The 24466-nt window shown below is 40.3% G+C and overlaps 1 protein-coding gene across 1 annotated transcript in view; it reads left to right on the forward strand.

Moving 5' to 3' along the window:
• lpgat1 (lysophosphatidylglycerol acyltransferase 1) overlaps window positions 1-24466 on the forward strand; it is a 50953-nt gene that overhangs the window by 15539 nt on the left and 10948 nt on the right. The window contains exons 3-6 of the mRNA XM_047388472.1: window positions 5996-6114; window positions 7962-8057; window positions 11101-11380; window positions 19439-19565. Coding sequence (XP_047244428.1) covers window positions 5996-6114; window positions 7962-8057; window positions 11101-11380; window positions 19439-19565 — 622 coding nt within the window. The remainder of the gene's footprint in view (window positions 1-5995; window positions 6115-7961; window positions 8058-11100; window positions 11381-19438; window positions 19566-24466) is intronic.

A 24466-nucleotide genomic window follows, 5' to 3' on the forward strand; every position in this document is an offset into this window, starting at 1 on the left:
TGAGAGGGTGCTTGAGGAAAATATGAGACCTTCTTTTAAAGCCCCAAAAAGTTGAAACAGGACTGGACCTTGCAAGACGACAATGACCCAAGAATTATGAAATGGAAAACCTGGGGCTTAGTCAAAGCCCAGATCTTGTGGGTTGACCTAAATAGGCTGTACATGCACACACCCCTGCAAACATCTCACCGCTGAAAGTGAGGAGGGCAAACTTTAATCAGACCGAGTTCAGAGACTGGAAGGTGGCTACAAGAAGCACCTCACCGAATTTATTCAGGGGATAAACAGCTGCTATTGCAGGGTGGGGTGTCCTAACGTTTTCCTTAGTTAAAAAATGCATTTTTGTTATTGATTGTTCTTAATAAAAGCAAAAGGAATATTTAAAGGGGTGTCCTGAGTTTTTCCCGTGCTTGCCAATACAGAGGATGACATTTGTTCAAATCCTTCAGATATCATCGCTAAAATCCATCCATTTATTTATTCAGCATTTTTAATCATCTGATTCAATTCAATTCAAAAATACTTTATTAATCCCAAAGAGAAGTTAAATGTTGTAGCTCATTATGAAGGTTTCTTCAAAGAGCCATTGTAGATGCTGATGGCTGTGGGCAGGAAGGATCGTCTTACAGCAGATCTGAAGAAGCCTCTCCATAATGTTCTTCATTTTATGAAGAATCTGTCTTTCCACAATGATCTCCAGAGGTTCCAGAGGAGTCCCCAGAACAGAGCCAGCCTTCTTTATCAGCTTGTTGAGCTTTTTTAAGTGCCTGGCTCTGATGCTGCTTACCCAGCAGATGATGGCAGAAGAGATCACTCTCTCCACAACAGACTTATAGAAGATATGCAGCATCTTGTTGCAAACACCAAAGGACCTAAGCTTCCTCAAGAAGTACAGTCTGCTCTGTCCCTTCTTGTAGATGGCTTCACAGTTGCATCTCCACTGTTGTCCAGGTGAACACCAAGGTATTTATACTCCTCCACCACCTCCACTTCTTCTCCCATAATGGAAATATCGTCTTACCTATTCTTGTTTCTCTTAATATCTACAATCATCTCCTTTGTTTTAGTCACGTTCAAGATGAGATGATTGTTTCCACACCATGCCACAAAGCGGTCCACCACCTTCCTGTACTCAGCTTCTTGTCCATCTCTGATCCACCCCACGACTGCAGAATCTTCCGAGTATTTCTGCAGATGACAGAAGTCTGCCTTGTACTGGAAGTCTGAGGTGTACAGAGTGAAAAGGAATGCTGAGAGTACAGTCCCCTGACTACCTGGTTAGACTCACAACCCTTCAGTCTCACAAACTGTGGTCTGTTTGTCAGGTAGTCTTTGATCCAGGAGATTGTTGAGGCCTCCACCTGAGTCTTCTGGAGTTTCTGACAAAGCAAATCAGGTTGGATTGTATTAAATGCACTGGAGAAATCAAAGAACATGATCCTCACAGTGCTGCTGGCTTTGTCCAGATGACAGAGGGTTTGTTGAAGCAGGTGTATGATAGCATCTTCAACTCCCAACTCCACAGCGATAAGCAAACTGAAGGGGGTCCTGATGGTTTACTGTTTGCTTACTCAAGTGGGGCAACAGGAGTCTCTCTAGCACCTTCATGATGTGGGATGTCAGGGCAACGGGTCTATAGTCATTGAGGACTGATGGGTGAGTTTTCTTTGGTACCGGAACAAGACAGGAGGTCTTCCACAACACCGGAACCTTCTTCTGGACCAGGCTAAGGTTGAAGAGGTGCTGCAGAATCCCACAGAGCTGCTCTGCACAGGCCTTCAGGACTCTAGGACTGACATGATCTGGACCTGCAGCCTTATTCCGATTCAGTCTGTCCAGTTGCATCTTCACTTGACTTCTTGAGACACACAGGTGGAAGGGGGAGGCAAAGGAAGCATCAGCATCTTCTGATATAGTTGAAGGCAAACATGTAGAAGCAGAAGGGTCTAGGGCTGAGGTGGAAAATAAAAAATATGAGGTGTTACTGGACAGCTGTGAGTCCTGTGGCTCAAAGGAGGGTGGAATGTCTGTTTGGCTGTGAGCAGGAGAGGAGGATGCGAAGCTTGTTTCTGAACTGAACCTATTGAAGAATGTGTTCAGTTCATTGGCTCTGTCCAGACCTTCATCGGTCCGATCATCCCTCTGCCTGAAGCCCGTGATCTTCTTCATCCCTGTCCACACATCTCTGATATTGTTTTGCTGGAGCTTGCTCTCCAGCCTCTTCTTGTACACCTCCTTGCTGTCCTTTATCTTGACTTTAAGTTGCTTCTGTATAATCCTCAATAATTCTCTGTCTCCCTCTCTGAAGGCTCTTTTTTTCTTGTTAAGCAGGTCCTTCAGGTCACTGGTGATCCAAGGTTTGTTATTGGGGAAGCATCTCACGGCTCTGGTGGGGATGGTGTTATCCACACAGAAGTTTATATAGTCGGTTACACACTCAGTCATGGCATTGATGTCCTCTCCATGTGGCTGGCACAGTGCGTACAAGTCTGTAGCCTCAAAGCAACCTTGCAGAGCTTCTTCAGCTTCCTGTGACCATTTTCCCACAGTCCTCTTTATTACAGGTTGCCTCTGAACAAGGGGCTTATATTTCGAGCAGAGAAAAACAAGATTGTGATCTGATTTGCCTAGAGGAGGTCTTGCTGTAGAGATGTATGAGTCCTTGACATCGGCATAAAACAAATCCAATATTTTGTTTTCTCTTATAGAGCAGCTGACAAACTGTTGAAACATTGGAAGTGTAGCAGAGAGTGAAGCATGGTTAAAATCACCAGAAATTGCCACAAAAGCATTGGGGTTTTGTGTCTGTAGCTTAGCAACAACTGAGCTGATGGCATCACATGCAGTGTCGGCAACAGCGGAAGGTGGAACGTAAACAGTTGCCAAAATAACACTGGTGAACTCTCTAGGTAAATAATATGGATGAAAACTTACTGCCAACAGTTCAATATCTGGACTGCAGAGATGACACTTAACAGTTACATGTCCTGGATTACACCATCTGTTGTTCACAAGTACTGCCAGTCCACCTCCTTTACATTTGCCGCTCCTCTTTAAATCTCTGTCTGCTCGTATGGTTAAAAAGCCCGGCAGAGGGACGCTGGAGTCGGGGATATGATCCTGCTGCCACGTCTCAGTAAAACACATGATACTGCATGCCCAGTACTCTGGCTGGGTCCTTTGTAGGGCTTGGAGTTCATCCAACTTGTTTCTCAACGATCTCACATTGCCCATCATAATCGACGGAAGAGATGGTTTGAACTTCCTCCTTCTCTCTCTTCTCTTAGCTCCTGCTCTGCATCCACGGCGTCTCCTTTTCAACTCATCAAGGATTTGGGGTTGCAGTTGAAGTATTATTTGAGCTTTTGAGATATTAAGCAGCTGCTCCCGGTTGTAAGAAACAACCCCGTTGCCATGGCAATGCATCATAACAAATGTCCAAAAATAGAAAGTATTAGGAAAAATCCTCCAAGCTGCACAGCATCTGACACCGGAGAGGACAGTTGTCCAAAAGAAAAAAAGAAAAAAATCAACTGTATCCACCACAAGAGGAATAGTTCCCAAAAAAGAATAAATTAGAATCAAAAATAACAGAGCTACTCCAACCTGCTGCCACCTTGAGCGGCGCAATTCTAGAATGGAGTTTATGGATCTTTAATGACACATTCTTGTTGTATTGCATGTTCTGAACTCACCATATCTGGCATTTTACTGTATATGAATGTATATATGGCAAACGCTGCTACCTTTTCCCAACTTGTGTACTATATGTCCTTTGTTGTGAAGACCAGATTTATGGTGGTGCTATGACTCCAAAATATTCAATTGTTTGTTTCTTTTTAGTTTTATTTACAAATGATTCCTTGAACTTTCACAGACATAACAGCATCAGGCAGTGAAATAGTTACATTTTCCAGTCAAGCAGGTGACGTTGTGTTTAATGTCGTTATGAAGCAATTACTGTTTGGTATTGAAAGCTTTCCCAACAACAGACCAGAATGTGAAAGTCATCATTTGCTCCGCTCAGCGGTCACAGATAAATAGTGAGTGTGTTACCATTTCCTGAAACTTTACTTCTCCTTCCTCATTTCCAACCACAGACCAGCATTTTGTCATTCTGCGTGAATCAACACGTCTTCATTAATGATTCAGCAAAGCAAAGAGCTTAAAATCGTTACACACATCCATAATGGTTGTGGAGAACATTTGACCTTTGCCCAGATTTGTCATCAAGGAAGGTTAAGGAGAATATTCAGGGTGGAGCCCGGGAACCCACTGGTAATGCTGAAGTTGCTTGGGGTGAAAGACGTGGAGCGTTCTTGTAGATATTGCTTGAAAATTACCGGTAGAAACTTAAGTGCAGCTTTTTTGAAAGACTCAAAGAAAGAAGTAAGCCTTACATGAACCTGCTTTAAAACAGATTGCTGCCATATTTTGTTTTGTTTTTTACTGTAAAGACAGAATGATAATAAACAGCTTAACAATTGTCTCACTTCTCAGTAAATCAGTATATATAACACAATTTTATCATAATTCTTCAGAAAAGCTGCTTTAGTTTAACATATTAGGGTTCTACGGTGTCTAGAAAAGCATATATGTTGCTAGAAAGACATATTTGTTCTTGTTCTTGCTTCTTCTGTGTTCAGAGCCATCAAGTGATATGGTCCCAATTAGTAAACTTGCTGTTCCAGAGATGTTTTGTGCTTATGGTTCATGCATTTAAGATATGCATCAGCAAACATGTTGCAGGATAATTTGTTGTCAGAATGATGAAACAAGGGTAGGTGTTGTTAGTTTAAATCCTTATGCCTGTTGACAGAGACAGTGTTTTTCTCCGCATATGTACTTTCAGTCATATTGATTAAAGGAAACACACACAATATTTGTCTTCACTATGTTTGAACTAAACTTGTTGTCTTGGATAAACTGTTTGACTTTAAGTCTAACAACAAACATTAAGACTGCCCTACGGTCTCAAGAAACCCTAAAATCCAGTGTGGCTGCATCATGGCAAATCTTGTACCATTAAGCCTCCCTGAGAGAAAAAAAAAAAAAAGGTTTCTGCTCCTCCACCATTAGTTTCAGTGTATGTATTGAGAAGGAAACACCATTAGTATTTTCACTAGCTTATCGCTAGCCTAACAAAATGCTGGTGAGGGGTTGGAGTTTGGATATTGGCACATGCAGTCAGAAAATGTGTTTTCCACTGAACATGATCACACAAAGGTTCTAACGTCTAAACTTGCATTTTGAGTTATGCTGCAGCTATTTAATATTTACTTTATAAACCTGCTGCTGGTGAACTGCACCCTGAAAAACACAAAACTTCTGCATGTACAATTTGGAGGTGTGTGTGCTTCTTCCCATCTGGAATCATCGTTTTTGTGGGAGCAGTTCTCCCAGGTGATCTCTATGGACAAGGGGGCTTAGCAGTGGACCGTCACTGTTTGTTTTAAACTAATCTAACTAAAGTGTGATCATCCATAAAATAAGGTTGGTTTGAATCTTAGATCTGGGCATTTATGTTTATTTTACTACCTAATCATTGCTGCTGACCAAGCATACCTCTTCATATAAGCTGCACTGCTTTGTATCCATATATTAGAAGGATGGGAATAATGTAGTAGATTGCTGACTGACAGGTTGGCCCAGAAAATAAAGCAAGGTGCAATCAAAGATACGCCCTTCTTGTAAACATGCATGGATGCAGTCCTGATGTTTGTAGGCTGTCTTTGAATGTATTTACAACATAAAATTAGATGTTAAAGAAGAGTTAAAGAAGAAGTTAAAGAAGTTCAGAAAAGGTCAAGACCAAAGCAGCACTTGAAATATAAAGAGTTGTTTTAACTGTCAGATGATCAGGCGGTTGCCTTCCTCAATTTTAATCTTAAAATGTTTTTGGTATCTTAAACATACGCAGACTTAAAACAAAAAGCTGAACGTTAATTTTTAAACTCGATAATTAAAATGCGTTTTTCTCTGCCGTGTCTTTCAGTCACAGAGTGGGGTGATGACGTGCGGGACATCTCTGAAGAAGAAGCCATGGTCATTGTCAATCATCAGTCCACTGGGGATGTTTGTACTCTCATGATGTGCCTGCAAGACAAGGGCACGGTAAGACATTTAGGAATATAACTGTGTCAGGGCTGCAGAGGTGTAATGTCAACGTGAATAAAAAGCAGAGGGGTTGCTGTAATGTTGAACCCAGCAGTTCATTCCTGTTGTCTCAACCTCATTCTGGTTAGACTCTGGGTCATACAGGTGTTGAACTCACTGGGTGCCGTTGCTGGCTCCTGTGTGAAGTGGAATGAGGACAGGTTTCCAAAACAAATTATTCTTGGATGAATCATTTTCACTGTTCATTTTAAGCCTCGCATAAAGTAAGCAGAGGACTTTCTGGATACTACATGGAGCTCATTTCTGTTCGAATGTTCTTGTTGTTGAAGATAAATTGTTCTTTGTAAGATTTCTACAGCTGAGAAATGCAGTGTACTCCAGCTGTACTCCAGAGTTTATTCAGTCAAATCTCCATTAAAAAGACAGGTAGACCATTAAACATAAAGAAAACTTGTCTTTGTATTAATGTTTAATTAACTTCAGCTAAATTAATTCATTTTTACTATTACTTTCTGCTATTTCTTGTTTTGTACCCTTTTTAAATAGAAGGGTAGTAGAATGATTTAGTTTTTCCCTGGGAAATAAAAATGTATTTTCTTAAAGTTTTTGATATGCAGTTGAAAGAGTTTGTAAGTAATGTTAATTATGATTTTTTTTTTTTTTTTAGATTGCAGCCAAAATACCATTTAAAATTATTAGTCATATGTTGTGCAAGCTCACCAATATCCTGGTTTTGTCTGACAGCACATTTTGGTCCTGGCAGTTTATTGGAAATACATTTTAGAAAGCAGCATTTTAAAACTTTGCCTCAAATTTGTTGCATGACATGGAAATATCCACACTGGTGCATTTGCGTTGCACTCATATTACAACTCTCTGGTGCTGTGGTTGCATTGCGTTCTTTTAAACTGTAAACTGGCATATAGGCGAAACACACAGGTGCATCAACAGAATTTAGAAGATAATCAATATGTTAGTTTACTTCAATATTTCAGTTCAAAAAGTGAAATTCATATGATTCATTATAAACCATGTTATGGGTTCCAAATTATGCTTACAGCTAATTAAAACACGACATTATTTGTCTCATAGAAATTTGACCATCCCTGACCCTCTTTACAAGGAGGGTAAGCCTCAAAGGGTCATCATTAAAGAAGCTGGGTGTTCATAGAGTCCTGTATTTGGAAAGTTGAGTGGAAGAAAGAAGTACCATCCCACATCAACTTAGTAGCTTAAGTAAAAAGAGCCCTGACCAAGCATTGAGTGCATATACAGTACAGTACATAGACAAACATTTTAGAAGGCCCACATTTCTGTTATAAAATCCTTTTTGATTGGGTTTATCCAATATTATAATTTTCGGAGAGACTGAATTTTGCGTTTTCAATATCTGTAAGCCATAATAATTGAAATTAACAGAAATAAACACTTGAAATTATCCTGAATCTATGAGGTTTCTTTTATTAAATCACTGAAATAAATGTATTTTATTCTGATATTGTAATTTGTTTCAAATCTGCGTCTTAAGTATAATAAGGGTGTGTTGCTGTTGGTAACGTCTGTATTGTTGCTGCTTATATATTTTGCTGTGGCTGGTTTGACACTGGAAGTGCCAAGTCACGCTGCACAGGCATGATCATGATCCATCTGAACTGCTGCATCCCTGGCCGAGTTTATCCTCTTAGCGAGGAAAGGCCAGTAAGCCGGAGCTGCATTTGTGAAAGTCATAAGGGGTGGAATGCTCAGAGGGGACGCTAGCGGTTTGTTCTACTTCTGAATACAAGAAAGATGACTGGTGGTAGCAGATGTTCATTGTATTTCTGCTGTTTCTTGTTTTTTCCCAGGTGGTGCGGAAAATGATGTGGTTGATGGACCATGTGTTCAAATACACCAATTTTGGTCTAGTGTCCCTGATTCACGGGGACTTCTTCATCAGACAGGTAATAGAGCCAAAGTTGAAAATTTCATGTGTAATTTTTAGCATTTTTATTGAATATCTGACCGCTCTCATGTTTGGCCGTCGACATGAATTCAATCTCCTTTGCCGTTGAGCTGGCCAACCTACTTTTCTGCTTGGCTTCTTCACCTTAAAGGCAGCAGTAACACTTGTCGCTGCAGAATAAAAGACTATTTTTGTCCCCCTAACTTGTCAACACCTTGTTTTTCTGATGGTAAGGATTAAAAGCACCAACCTCTGGGCCACAACACACCACATTTAACCCCAACTGCCGTAGGCAAGTTGTTCCTACCTGTCTCAATTGTGGATTACAAGCCCATCTGTTTATGGCTGCTGGTCAGTAGATGGGCGTATTCCTGCAGTCCTGGTGTCCTCAGAAAGTGAACCGCCGCCTGGGGGGGCTCTGCTTGGTCCATCTGGTTCCTTCAAGGCAGCTGCGGCAAAAGCAGCTGAAGCAGAACAGAGTCTACATATGGAAACGGCAGCACTCTTGTTAGTCTGCGAATCCTTGGAATGTCATGGAAGATTTAGGGATTTATGGAAGATTGAACTAAATCTAATTTGAAATATTCCATAAAACCAAAAAATAAAGTCTTCCAGGCAAATTCAAGGGATGACAAGCATGCTTATCAAGGACTAATTCAAGGACTTGCTGTTGCCAGCGCCATATGGACATGTTCACAATTATTTTTAAATTTGATATCTTTCCAGATCTCACTAGCCCAATATGCTTAAATTTCATTAAATCTCTGTTAAAATATTTGCCTTCAGGTTGAATCAGAATGGGTTCACCTCCTCACAAATTAATAAAAAAAGTAATACCAGTCATCCCTCAAATTTTTAACATGGCGGAGCAGCACGACGGGAGTGAATTAATTATATTTTCCGTTCAGGTCATGGCAGCGCCTTGCTGTGGGATTTTACATCGGGCACAGTCCCAAGGGTGAAGCCAGGCGGGCCGTTGTGGAAAGTCTGTGCGAGCGCAGCCTTTTCTGCTCGCTTCCTCCTTTTTGTCATCCCCCTCTGGCATTCCCGTGTAGATTCCTGACATCTTCCCCCAGAATGCTTCACACATCCACTCGGCTAGCAGCTGCCCCGGTCACCCAGAGCATCTGCTGTCCACTCGTGGCTGGCACGAACGTCTCAAACGTTGTTACACACGGCGCCATGGCTCACGCCTTCATGGCTGGAGGCTAAACTCCATCACTTATTATTGTTATTATTAGTGAGGGAAATTAAACTTTCAATACATACAACTTTTACACACTTGCTTAGTTAGATTTCAAAGGCAAGCACAGAATCTAGTTTCATTTATACAGGGCTAGTTCACAGTTCAACAGGTCATTTACATATGAAGATGCTCAGTAAATCCTGCTAACAAAACAGTGTTTGAATGCAGAGTTTTCCACAGCTGCTTAACTGTCCTTTGGTATTTAGGAGCTGGATGTTAGAGACATATGTCAACATTCTCCTTAACTTTTTTTAATTAAATTAGTTTTATATTAGTTTCTGTCAGGATGGATGGAAAAGAAGTTGTTAAATCAGGCTAGCTTCCAGCAAATATTAAAAGATGATAAAACATGACTTTCTACAGAGAACGTTTCTGAACATTTATGCCAATCAAGTTTTTGTGGATGTAATTCTTCAATTATTGATGGGACTTGTTTTGCTTTTTTTAACCAGACTTATCAGAGACATTTTAGCTATTAATCTGTCAACTATTAGTTACTGATGGCACAAATAGCATCCCATCTATAAACCATGCTTTTCAGCTGCCCCTATTACGCATAATGTACTTTTTTCTTTGAGTTATACCAGAGCATTTTGTCCCTATCCACAGCTCATAATGTAAGCTGCCAAAAGAAAACATGAGCTACAAGTGTTGAAAAAACACGTGTTTACCCGTGCTGAGGGTCATCATTTACTTTAGTATTAGTGTTTTTTGTTTTAATCCCAGAGACTAAAAACTGCGAAAGAAATATTCAGAATAGTGTAGCCGGAATGTAAAAGTGTATTTCCTTTTGGAAATACACGTTTTATACACAGATGATCCCAAAACATTTGGGAAAATAGAAAACCTGTTTCAGTCAGGTTTTAAAAAGCTTCACAGATATCTGCACTGACAAACAAAGTGCTCACTTAACACACGGAGAGCTGCCCGGCTGAGCCGATACATTTAAAATGGTGCTTGACCATGCCTAACTAAAAATCAATGCTGGTTCTCCTCACCCTGTCCTTGCTAATGCACCTAATGTTGTCATGGCCATCATGGTTTGCGTTCAGTTTCAGTCGTGGCATTAAATACAGTGAAAGTGGTTGAAATTAGCTCTGCAGCTAACGTAAAATCAGCATGTTTCTGCTTCTTGACAAGAATACATGCTGTCTTTTAAAATTGTAAGATTCTGACATTAAGTGTCTTTACACGGTTGTCTCCATCCATCCATGTTTGTCCATTATTTATCCATCCATCCATGATCAATGTTTTCAACTCATTTATTCATGTTTATCCTCCCATCCATTCTTTAGCCTGCCATCTATCCACTCAGTTCCCCACATTCTCTGCTATGACAGCATAGATTACAGTTAACCTACATTTTTAGGGCTATTGTCTTTCTTTTTCCTTGGTCACATCGTCCCCACCACAAAATGTCTTAGCGTCTCAGATACAAACATATAAACATCCACTGTGGCCGCCGAGGGCAGAGATGGAGTATCCAATACGCCAAAATAGATAACTGACATACAGATTTGGCGTGCATAAAATACGATATCCAACCACAAATTGCATCCAGACTGTCACATTAGTGGCAATTGAGATTCGATATATTGAGCTGCTTTAATTTGTAGTCCAGAAATGAGCCAGAACTGAACCAAGAAGTCTGGACATTATGGGTAAGAAAAGGATTGGATTTTGTAATGAAAAATGTGTAAAAAATAAAAAATCCCGCACATGCTGCAGATAATTAAACTGTTGTTGTTAAACACTCAGCCTTTACATGCATGTTCTGTTTGTTTTCCCCCATCAGGGTAAAGCTCACAGAGACAAGCAGCTGGTCTACTTGAAGGAGCATCTAGAAAAATACTACCACAGCCGCGACAGAAAGTGGATAGTTCTCTTCCCTGAGGGCGGCTTCCTCAGGAAGAGGCGAGAAACCAGCCAGATGTTTGCAAAGAAAAACTCTCTCCCTCACCTGACCCATGTCACGTTGCCTCGCCTCGGGGCCACCCACATTATCCTGAAAACCCTCTCAGCTCAGCAGGAGAACGGCAGCGTGGGCAGCAACACCGGGACCCGGAACCAAACAGGTAACGGGAATATACGAATATTTTATTCCAATAGCTAATTTACTCTTTGAGTGTGTTTTTGTCCAAGCAACTGAAATAAATGCAGCTGTTACTGGGTCACAAAAAGTAAAATGCAATTCCTGGAGAAGATTGTCTGTGCACTCCTCTCTGCACACAGGGCTCTGTCGTTTTCAATCAAATGCTGTTTAATGTTGGCTGCAGGGCTGGGGGAACATGCATGCATGAAACATGAAGCATTACGCCCCCCCTACCCCCCTTTTTTGTCTCGCTGTGTTCTGGGAGTTCTGCTTTTAAATGAGAGGCAACTGGTGGTAAAGATTGCCAGGAGAGGAAAGAGGTGGCATGGACCGAGGTGCCAGAAATTGCATCAATGTTCCTGAAAAACCCCAGCGGTGATTTGCAAGAGAGTGATTTTTTTTTTTTTTTTGTGCCAAGAGACCAGCCCTAAATACAGCCAGTGTGCAGGAAGATAACGTAGGAATTAACAGGAAATGGTTGAATGATATTCTGACAATTTTCTTGGGACTAATGCATACACTTTGAGTCAACAGGTTTTGTTATTGCCAGTTGTACTCTAGCTTTATCTATCTCTGTATGAAGACAGCTTCTAAGGTTTGCTAGAAAACAATCGTGAACAAACAGCATTGTTAAAACCAAGACGGTTGAGGGAGAAGCAGGGTAAGATTATAAAAAAATTATCCACCTAAACATATAGGCCGGGCAGGCATTTCTCAGAGAAGCACCCTGATGATAACTCTGGAGGAGCTGCAGAAAGTTTCTGCAGCTCAGGTGGGAGACTATGTCAGCCGGACAACCACACAAACTTGTCCTTTTGTAGAGTAGTGGTAAGAAGCAAACATGTGGAAAAGGGAACTCTGACCAGATGGGACATAAACCTTTTGGCCCAAAGGAAAAACATAAATGTATAGTGTTCAGTCGTAGAACATTGACTGAATACTACACGACACCCTGAACACACCATCCTTTCTTTGAAACAGTTCGCCAGCCGCATTAGAAAAGGTGACAGAGTTGATTCAAAGATATGGAGCTAAATTCAGGGTAATCCTGGTATAGAAACTTAGTAGAGGCTGCAAAGGACTCCAAACTGGGATTTCATTGTTTTTATTTGGTAAGAACAGAAAACAAAGCATAATTTTCCTTCTTCTATGACTTTTTTTCAAGGCACTGTATGTAAATGTTTTCTTTTTAACGCTTTGTCCCCATCATCAGTCCTTATTACATGTTATGATGTTCAGCGCTTTTTAATACTTGGCTTCCAGATCACTTCTCAGTTCTTCCTTCATGCCTGCTCCTCTGGTACAGCAGTTCAGGAAAAGAAGAAGAAGGGTCTTGTCCTTCTGCTTGAATTTAGCTAATGATGAGGGCAAGAAAACACTCATACCCAGAAGCAAGCTTTGCCCCTCACTGTTTTGCCCTCTCTGTGTGTGTGCCTGATCAAAGACGCTGTTCTGTCTCACTCTGACCCTCCCTGATGCTCTGCAGAGGTGCCCTGAGCTTGCTGACTCACTGAGAGACAAATGGGGCCACATGGAGAAAATAGGATTTGATGTAAATGTGCGTGCCGCCCTGTTTCAGCCATGCAATGTCATTCAAGCTAAATGCACTGCTCAGTGCAGATATAATGCACAGGGGTCACATTCTGCAGAGAGGTGCTATGTGCCTTGAAGACTGATAAGGTTTATGTGTCATTACAAAACTATGTTTGCAGTCGTGGATGAGCAAAGGTTGAACATGGAAATCATTTAGGGTGGAAGAGGAGCTCCATGAGGTGTTAACGTAAACATGTCTCTGTATAATCAGTTAAGTTGGGTGGAGGGATGGGTTTATGGTTCATGTGTTGTAATTGGCTAGCTATATGGCCAGATAGAGCCAGATATCTGGCAGTGTAGTTCCTTCCTCTATTTAAGGAAGGGCAGGGCCTACCCAATGTCATCTTACATTGCCATGGCTAGTGCTTTTACAGCATTGTTTGTCATTACATGGAAGCCAGCAGCAGATCTTGGCTCAGGGCTCAGCTCTGCAGCATTTTAGCACAGCTGGAAGGAGATCTGCTTCAAGCAGCCCACACAGGGATGACGCTGATGTTGCCCATTCCTTTCAATACCAGCAGTCAAGTCACTTAGACACACAGCCAATCAGACTGCTTGTTACTCACCTACCTTCTTCTGCCTCCTCTCTGTAGGATTGTAAAGCAACTGACACAGGCATGCTGAGTAAACAAAGGTGTATGTTGTCAAAGGTCGGGCTTCACTGCAGAGAACACATCTGAAATGAAGGCTGAAGGGAAAGTAAGCCTTCGAGGTCTTAATTAGAAGCAATAGTCAAACTGTGAAACTTGGTTAGGCAGAATTCATGGACGCTAATTAACAAGAGGGCGGCATTCACAAGAGTGGAAACTGTCAGAGTGGTAGCATCTCCCTTCAAGTCAAAGTGAAGTTACTCTGCCTTTACAAAATGTGTCTCAGCCACAAACGTTTTTATGTTTTATTTGGATTTTATGTGATAAATCAGAAAACGATGCATTGTGTAATTTTTTTTATTTTTTATAAATCATTTAAAGGGGCCCTATTATGCAAAATTAACTTTTTTAACATTTTCATACTTCCATTTGGGTCTCTAATGCTTCTGCAAACAGTCCAAACGCAAAAAAACCCATTCAGCTGTTTTTTTTTAGCTATAAATTAATGTTTTATTTTTTCCAGGAAAGGCGCGGTTTCAAAAGCTTTATAATTGTGACGTCATAATTACCCTGGCACCTAGCAATGTTACCTGAGTCCTGCACCTGACTAGCAACTGAAGCGGAGTTCCACCCACTTGATTTTCAGTAAAGGATCACGTCTCACTCAATTCTGCTGGCCTTAGTATCTCATGCGTTTTATTTTGTTAATTTGTTTGATATAATCATACGTTACAGCAAGGATAGCAACCCTAATTGAGATGGTAATAAAAAATATTTTGATTTCTGAACATGAGATTCTGAAGTTTCCATTCAGAAACTGCTTGCTGCATCCGTGATGGTTGTTCAGGAGGCTCCACTTCTTCTGCTTCTGGGTCTGACTGAAGGTCAAAGATGTATGGGTACTGAGAAGGTGAAATCTCATTATCTGAGTATACATTTGTGCAAATATAATTAACATGTTTTGAATAGCTTGTAGACCTATCCCAAATGTTTAAAATGATTCAAGTCTTCTTTATGTCTCCACTGGTCTTGTTGAAACAGCTCAAGCTCAATCACCTTGGATGGAGAACGTCTGTGAACATCCATTTTCAAGTCTTGTCACAGGTCTTCTGTTGGATTTAGGTCTGAACTTTGACTTGGCCATTCTAACACATTAACATGATTAGTTCTAAGCAATTCAGTTGTAGCTCTGGCAACATGTTTAGGGTCGTTGTCCTGTTTCCCCTCAGTTTCAATTCTTTTGTTCTAGCAGGTTTTCTTCTAGGATTCCTCACTAATTCGCTCCACCCATCTTCCCGTCAGCTATGTCCAGCTCCCCTGTCTCAGCTGATGAAATACATTCCCGGAACACATTCCTACCACCACCACCCATTCCGTTTTGGATGGTGTGTTCAGGGTGATATACAGTTTTAGTTTCCCGCCACACTCAGCGCTTTGCATGCAGGCTGAGAAGTTTTGTTTTGGTTCCATCTGACAAGAGAACCTTCTGCTGTGTGTTGCTTACATGCCTTGTGGCAAATGTAGGAGGGCAAAGGGTTGCGCTAGATGGTGGTTTGCAGTGTCATAGCACAATTTTCCGGCTTTAATTTGTGAAAATTCTTGCAAACCTTGTGTCATTTTAATTCCATTTCACTGTTTTGCACCACTTAGTGTTGGCCGAGTACATTAAGGTCCAAGTGAAGACATTGAAGTTAGGGGTTGTAACATGGCAAAATATGAAAAAGCTCAAGGGGTGTGATTAATTTTGTGAGGCATGGTAACTAACCTCGCCTTGCGTTTCTATTCAACCCCCCTTTAATCGGATACCCTACAATAAAACCCATGTAACCAGTCTCCCTCTATATTCCCTAAATAGCAACCCGACAAAATGTGAATACTTTCAAGGGGCTGAATACTTTAACTTTAACCAATAGTTAAAATCATATTAAGCAAAATATTGTGTTAAAATACAGATTTGCAGTAGGTCATATGAACTACTGGGAGATATATTAATGTTTTGCTCCGTGGAGACACAACTTCTGGTTCTATTTTTATCGTTCACATTTTCACCTTCACATCAATAGGTTTGCAATTTAAATGCTTTGTGTGAGGACTGTAGTTCAAGATTTTAAACGTAAAACAATATTTATGTATACAGCTCGTGTGGTGAAGTCATAGAGTGGTCAGTCAGACTAGTAAATTACACAATCAATCTTTGTCCAGGTGTTTGGACTGCAGAATGGTCCAGCTGTGTTTGTAGTGACCTGGATTGTGCAGGAGTGAGCAGTTACTTGTTGGCCATATTTCTTGTTTTACAGCTTCTCACAGAGTCTGATGTAATGCATCCAGTCTGTTGTGAAATTTAGCTCCTCTTTTGTCACACATTTCCTTTGTACAAAGACGCCAGTGTGCCTTGATAGGGAAGTGCTTGCTGCACATTAACAGCTGCCCGCTCTTTGACTCTAACCAAGGCAGTCAAATAAGCTGCGCCGCTTCTCATCAGGCTCGTTTCAGAGGCATCTGTGCTGACGAAGGCTGCTGGTGTTTGCTGCTTTTACATTTGACAAGCAAATGCAGACTTGTCAGCTTAAGTGGAAATAGTGTTTAGTTTGTGCCTGTAGGCAGATCAGCTTGGAGGTTAGGATTTATTTAGGTGTCGAACCATTAAACAAAAAAAAACATTTTTAAAAAGAGACTGCACTCACACAACACTTAGGTTATGTTAACATTGTTTCTTTTTTTCTTTACATGATTGTTCACTAATATTAAAGGAAAGATAACGTCACACACGCCATGATTTATGGGCGTAAATGTGTAGCAAAATTAAAGCGAGCTCCATCTACAGGGTCTGTTTCATGTTTGTAAACACTCGTGTGACAAGACTTTTATTTTGAAGGAACATTTTGAGTCTGTTGCGCACAGTGATGTAAAATGACAGATAAAATTCAACATGACTGGTCTGAAAGAACAATCTGATTTGTGCTGTTCAGACGTTATAATCTAATATAGGTCACATTTGAGTAGAAAAGTTGGATTTAGGCCATTTTTGCTTGCAGGGTGAAAATAGCCTTTGAGTCACCTTTGTTACATAGTTGCATAACTGTTGTACATTCATCTATCCATTTTTTGCAAGTTTTACATTTAAAACCTTATTACCATTGAAATATCTGTCATAAATTCATAATATAGAGTTGCACATTATGGATTTGTTTTATACCTAAGAAACTGGCCAAATTGGAAGTGAAATTTGAACATGGAAAAATGTGTGGCAAAGTTTTCAGCTCCATTTAGTTTGTACATACGCTCCGATTAACAAGAAAGTTTGTTGGACCTAGAGGCCCAAAGATTATCCAATTATACAGAATCTGATTCTGTCCTAATTCAGTTCCAGTCGGTCCAATTTAAGCTGCGGTAGGTAACTATTTGTAAAAATGAATTTTTTTACATTTTTATTGAAACTGTCACTACCCCTGTCACTGATGTTTCGTCCCTACCAGTGAATGTGCCATAGCTGTTTATCCGCCGTCATCGGTGGCCCTGCTTACTAGCCTGGGTGTTCACGGCGGGCTCTGCTGTGGAGGAGGAGGGGATCGCTGTAGCACAGCAGAGAGCAAGGGGGACTGACCTGTAAGGTGTGCTTGTTCAAATTTTCAGGCTAAGTCAGAACTCCCTACTGCAGCTTTAATTCCAGTATAAACTCATCAGATTTAAATCAAATTATATACAATAAATTAAATGCAATTATAATACAATACAATCAAATGCAGTTAATCATTTAATCCAACTTAGTGAGAAGTTATCTAAGGAATCCCAGCTGATTGCTTCAAGTCTTGACTTTGTACCAATCCCTGATTCTCCTGAGCAAGCGTTGACCGCAGTAAAATCCATCACACATTTAGAGCAAATTAATCTGACAAAATAAAACATCAATAGTTTTGATTCATTGTGTGAGAATTTGTTGCATCATAACTTTCTCTCAACACGGGTCTCCTGCTGGTAGTAATTTTCTCAAATAAACTTTTGCTACAAAATTGAGCTTCTTTCAAAATCCCTTTAAGCAAAAAAACACCTGGTGACAAATAAAATAGTTTGAAAATACGCTCCGTTTTCCTAGTGACCAAGAGGAGCTCCCAGCACTACTAATGAAAATATATGAAAGAATGAAGACAGTTTTTATAAAAGTCCTGTTTTACATTGTGACAATTTTGCATATACACGTTTCTGTTCAGGCTTAAATTACGTTTTATAATCTTTTTTTTTTACGGATCTAACACTTACCTGTAATCCAGGATCGGTTCTAGGTTTTGCCACTCACTGAGCAATTGTCTGATGATGGGTGACAAATTCCAGTTTCTCTAAGAAAGTGCGTGTTTTATCTTAAAACGTTTTCAGCTTCAACATTTTTGGACACAAGAAAAGAGACTAGAAAATAATTTCTGCAGATTTCCATCTTTCCCTCTGACCAAGTAACATAAATGAATGTTTTTATTACAGATGCAGCGATTAAGTCTCTTAACCTGAACAAAACTTTCCCGCCCACAAAAGCTGCCTCTGTAGGTAAGAAAGGTGTCCTAACAAGCTGCAGTTTTATGCAGCAAAACACCAGTTCACTTAATTACATCCACTCAGACTCACTAATACCTACTCTAAAGTACACTGAGGCAGGGAAAGCCATCTAATGTGACATAATTTATTGCATTATGAAATAAAAAGTATGGGGCACTGCTAACATATTCCCTGTTTTTCTCTAACATGAGCAGAACCTCTGGAAGTTTAATTAGCTTGTTTATAATGAAGGTTGTTGCGACCTATATCTTTGTTTCCAGAAAAGAGGCAATCCTTTGAGGCGCAGTGCTGTTGGTGTAAGGTGTTAAGCACGTGACCCATATATGGAGACTTTAGTCCTTGACGTGGTCGTCATTTGCTGCATGTCTTCCACTCTTTCTCCACCCCCATTTCCTGTCTAACTAACCACTGTCAAGAAAATTAAAGGCCACTAGTGCTACCAAAAAAATTTTTAAAGAAAAAAAAAAAAAGAGGCAATCCTTAATCCTTTAACACGTTGAGACCAGTGTGAGGTCTTCCTCTCCGTTGGTTCAAGATTTCCCCATAATTGCTCTTCAGAAGTGACTCAGATTGTTGTTCTTTGGAAGTTTCTATTCTGTTGGAATTTCAAGATATTTCATACTAAAATAAATCATTCAGTATCTGTGCCTCCTTCCCTTTTCCTTTCAGTCGGAGGTTTTTACAGCTTCCATATATAACACCTGACCGCTGCAGAAATGTCTACCCTAGATTTATAGTAAAGTTTAGCATTTACATGGACTAAAAAAACAGATTAAGAAACTCTGAAAATTTAAGTCTGGAAATAATAACTTGTTGGATAAGAATGTTTGCTGTCTGTTTGGCTTTAATTAAGGATGTATCCTCTAGGGGTGCACCGATTGCAGTTTTCTGGCCGATCAACAATAACAGAAGAAAAAGCCTGACCTGCCGATTCCGATTTTGTCCGATACCGATTTTCTTTATAACTGACACTGTCAGGTGTCATACAGTCACAACACACCTTCAATGTTCCAATCTTATGTTGTCAACAGTTGTGATCTGCACATGTGTAGACGTGACCTGGTGGGCGGATCTGTTAGTCAGCCCTCTCTCACAGCAAAGCCTTTCAGACCTTTGCAGAGGTAGATAAGATCGCTTTCCCATGCAAGTATTGGCCGATCAAAGATCACCCCAAATTAAGGAAATCGGGGCCAGTGCACGCCTAGTATCCTCACATTCACTGTTAAAAAAATATGTAAATTTTAAGTATGCATTTATTTGTAAAATTACATTTTGTGTTTTTTTTTTTTTTTTTTTTCCTTCTTCCATGACAGTTAATAAAAGCAAAGGCCTGCAGTGGGTAATAGATGTGACCATAGCGTACCCTAAAGCAAGACCGATGGACATCCAGACGTGGATCTTTGGCTACAGGCCTCCTACAGTCACACATGTACATTACAGGTAAGAGTTTGATTACATCCTCCCTTTTCCCATTTGTTCTTGTCCAGATGCTCGTTTGTCACTTTGTCGCTCTGTGAGAAATGAGCATAACCATACTTGAATATACAAATAAACTGTGCAGCAAACATCTGTCATGTGAAAAACTCCACAATATATGACGATGTAAGGAGGCCTCAAATTTGCTGATGTTGTAATTCACATTGCTTACAAAACATGTTGTCTTGTGACAGAATGTAAAATATGCAACTTCCTCACATAGTCACCACCTCGTATTCAGCGGCTAAAAATACGTTTGCTCTTATGCGAAGTGATGCGGTTTTCCCTCCATGCTGTCTCATTCTCCCTGCCCCCCAGATTCTCCTCTGTTATCCACCTGAGACCACAGTGATGGTTGGCCCTGATTAGATGTTTTTTTCTGGTCATGGCTCAAGGTGAACGTCGACCACTGTGTGTTATCTTTGCCGGCTAGATCAGAGAAGATCAAGGATCATCAGGTAGAGGTCGTCATGAACTTCCCTGATATGTGGGGTGTGTGTGTTTCTCTGTCCAGGCAGTAATAGGATTTTAAAAAAAAAGGTGATTTCTGAAGCCAGGCTCACATACCTGTCTGTGGAGAATTCTCCGTCCAAGTGGGCTAAAAACCTGAGGACTCATTAAGTCAGTAATTAGAGCAGTGGTACCTTTAGCTCCTCCCTTTTTTACAGGACACTCCGATCAGCCGTTGATATGATCAGCCTCCCCCTGGTTCAGTCAGCAGCTTTGCTACTCTGGGATGGACAGGGACCCACCCCAGCACGGTTGTGTGCACGCTCCAGTTGTGTAGACGGTGCTGATCGTTGAGAAGTTAGACCCACGCTGGTACAGGTGCGGAGTCAACAAGAGGATTAATGGGTGTGCTGATCAAGGAAGCACAGTGGGGGGACCGAGCAGCGCGATGCACCGTGGTGGTGATGATAGCAGAGGCAGTTAGACGACTGTGCCTCCCTACAGCTTTGCTTCTGCTGTCAGTGGAGGACAGTTTTTACTACAAGTGCAGCTCTTCTTCTGTTTCTTCCCCTGATTTTCCCTTTTATCCTTATTATCATTATTAGCTAAAGTGGGTGGAGTTTTGACAACATGTCTAGTTTCTAAAGAAGTAGAGATTCACAGATTAGAATTTTTTGGGCCAATTTCTCATGTCTGATTTTTTTCAAACAGGATTTTACCAGATTGCGATTTCTCTTTAAGAACTTTTATATAATAAGATACACGAAGAACATCGATGAAAACACAGCCTTCCTGTTGTGTGGTAATATTGGTGTTATAAGCAGAGGCTTCGTCACACTATAAGTAAGAGAAAATCAATATGATCACAAAGGTCATGTATAACCCTGGTCTATTCATTTATTTAATACAAGCACATTGGCATAACCTAGATGCATTGTTTTTTAGCGGTATAGCAGACATTCTAATTTTCTCATTTTAAAGAAGAAGTTGTTAAAAGGACATATATTCCATTTTTCCATGTGAACAGGTTTGCCCAGACTTAAGCCATGGCTTTAGGCCTACATTGAAGACGTTAATGTCCATCTTTAGTTTGAGGTCAGTGGGAAGAGAGTTCCAGAGTTTGGGTGGCTTAAAAGAGATACAAGACTGTCCAATGGACGTTTTGAATTTTGGAACTATACAGTTTGATAGAGGTTCGAGTTGTAGGTCTGAGGGAGCTTTGACGTCTGGCGGTGAGAGCAGATACAGCGGCGTGACACATGATGAGATATTTAAAATTAGCATCAAAATGCTAAGATGTATCTCTTATAGTAGAGATTTGTACGATTTGCAAAGCTAGCATTAGGAAAACACCTGACTCCATGTTCATGCTCCAGAGAATGTAGATCGTTACCTGGACAGTTTGCTGATTTCTGATCAGTACCAGCAGCGCCTAAAAACAAGGCTTAAACATTATTTACATCACCAGTTCTTAACACCTCCTGGCAATATAAAGAACCCACAGGGTTAAAGACTTGAGTTGGAAATAAAGTATTTGAACTCTGTGACGGCTGATATCAGGATAACCTGCTTTAATGGTTAAGTGCGAGGTTTGTACTGTTTTTGTTTTAAATTGGCCAGATCAAAAACAAAACTAACTGCAGACTTGAAGAAAATTAAGCACACAAGGTTTCCCTTCAGGATTTCCTGCTATTTAGCTCCTTCCATCTTTCCATCAACCCTAACTAGCTTCCCGCTCCCTTCTTAAGAAAAGCAGACACCATGATGTTACACAGCAGGGATGGTGTGTTCAGGGTCATGGTGTTACTTTTTCGGCACGCATTTGTCACATAAAAACCCTTTAAAACTGTGGTTGTAACGTGACAAAATGTGAATTTTTTTCTTCATGCGTCCTTCATTGCCTCCCAAGTTCTTACCGATCATAATTTTTTAGTAAGCCTCTGAAAAGCACCAAAGTGATGCATTAAACTCGAGTCCTCAGCTTGCCTGGTCAATTAATTTTGTTCATCCCGTTTCTGTTTACTCAACAAAGCTCTACTATGAAAACTAACTTCATCCTTTACAAGTTCCGTAAATAATTACTGGGAAGTATTATAAAAAAAAAAAAAGAATATATATATATATATATATATATATATATATATAAATTAATCAATTAATTAGCACTTTGTTCATAAAAGTATATTTTTAGGGCTCTAAAGTGACATAAAATTGTCCTTCAGACAGCAAAGTTCAGTTCTAAACTATAAAACATAAATTAACTCTTCTTTTTTATGTTTATGATCAAATTATTCATGTTACCACATCAACCTATGGTGTTGTGAAAAGTATTTGCCCCAGAAATCTGTAAGGAAGCAAATACTTTGTATCACATATATCCCAAATATCACTAATGGAGTGATATACTATTTAGTGGAGTTGTTTTATTTATTTATCCATTTAATTTCTACAAAAATGATGCGTTTGCATCATAAACGGGGGATGCTAGTTATTGGACTATTTGACAGTATGCTAGTGGAAACACAGGTTTCTGACTGGTTGCTCGTGGTTGTGGTCATTTATTAAGAACAGAATCACGTATTTGTTGCGATGTTTTTCCCTTGTCCTACATGAACTGTAGCTATTTCTGTTGTTTAGTTGTTTACCTGTGCAAGCTGTCCATCATTCAATTGTTGTTTTTAGTAGATGCACATCAGGTCTGATGCTCTTTTCACAGTGAGTTCAGGCACAGGTGGAAAAACAGGTCAAGACATTTTCATGCATCTGGGTCTGAAATCCAACATGATCAACCTGTTGGTTTCAGCGTCAACCAGCTGGCTGTCCTCAACTGTGTTATCATCTGTAGGGGTTCTATAGGCTGCATCTGTTCCTGAGTATTGAGTAATATTCTGGATGAATCCACATCAAGAGCTCTTCACTTTTTCAAATCCTCCTTCCTCCGCCCCTCCCTCCAGTCCTCACCCATCAGTCCTACCCTCCCATTTCTGTGTCTCCTGTCCTCTCTCTCTATATAATCTCAGCCTCCCAGATTGCAGCATCATAAGCCCTCTCTGAATGGCAGATGGGAAAGCTAGGTGGGAGTACAGAGGCCGAACGAGGGCAGAAGTGGGTGTTAAATATGTTAAAATCCATTTTCCTTTAAATGCAGTTTCCTCTTGCTGCTGTGTGTGTGCTTTTCTGAAAGCTGCTGTTTGGAAATATCTGACTGGTGACGTGATTTATGAAGTCTGATTGTGCCTGGTCATCACATGGCAGCTGAGAAGTTTGGAGCAATAAATACGGATTCGTTGCATCCTAGAAGGGAGATATGTCTCAAAATAGTTGACTTAAAGAAACTTTAGAGACTCATTGATGTCCCAGACAGGCTCAGGATCAAAATCCTTCATGTTGTACACAATGAGTGTGTTTGGACTATCAGTTTTTTTATAAGGATAGGATCTTCAGGGGGTTATCTCATCATAGGAATGCATTGACGAAAACCCACCTCCTGTGTTGAAAGCTCATTAACAGAACTGAGGATGTATTAAATAAAAGTTACATTTGCAAAGTTAAAGTATTCTGTTCAAATACACATTTTCTAGATTTATTAAACTCTTCAACATTTATTGGGACCCTGGAGTAAAAGTGAAAAGCATTAAAATAAATACATTTTGCAGTAGCACAATTTACATTTTTTCTTTTTTTTTTTTTTTTGGAAAATCCAATCTTTAGTTTGAGTACATTTATTCAGTAAGAGGAAAAACTCACATCTAAAGCATTGGAGCCACACTTACTGGCACATCTCCAGTTAAGACTGCACAACCTCCTTGTTGTTCATTCGCTGGGCCTGAGATGGCCTTGGAAGAACGCTGGTGAACTGTTCTAGGTTGTTTTGACCACGTCTTGGTTCATCATCTGGCTAGAGATCCTGTGATGACTTTTTTATTTAGAGTCTCCTTGTTTTTCAGGCTAACACGTTTCCTAGGACCTTTAGAGGAAAAACAGGCCCAAAATCTCATCTAACCAAAGCAGATGGTTCCAGTAAAAGTCCCAGTAAAGTTTAGTAAACTCCAAACATTTACGGTTGAGGTGGTAGGATACAGTTTCTGCGAGAACGCCTCCCTAACAACTGATTAGCATGTAGATGGGCTCTGATGGTTGTTATGGAGAGATAATGTTCCCCGCCACTCTTTGCTGCAGTTCTCCAACAGTGAGCTTTAGAGATTTGTCTTACCTTCCTTGCCTTCCTCCTCACTGCACAGTTAGCGTTGGAAAGATGAGCTTGAGATCTTCGCCTGTCCTCGTTGGTCACAGTTCCAGTTGTATTATGCCTTTTCTTTGTTACTCTGAGCATACTGGGGATATAAAACGTTACTGTTTCCAAACGGCTAATAATTTCCATTAAATCGTTTCAAGGATTTAAAGTATGGGGTGTA

This window comes from Girardinichthys multiradiatus, chromosome 15, assembly GCF_021462225.1.
Source record: "Girardinichthys multiradiatus isolate DD_20200921_A chromosome 15, DD_fGirMul_XY1, whole genome shotgun sequence".
Lineage (NCBI taxonomy): Eukaryota > Metazoa > Chordata > Actinopteri > Cyprinodontiformes > Goodeidae > Girardinichthys > Girardinichthys multiradiatus.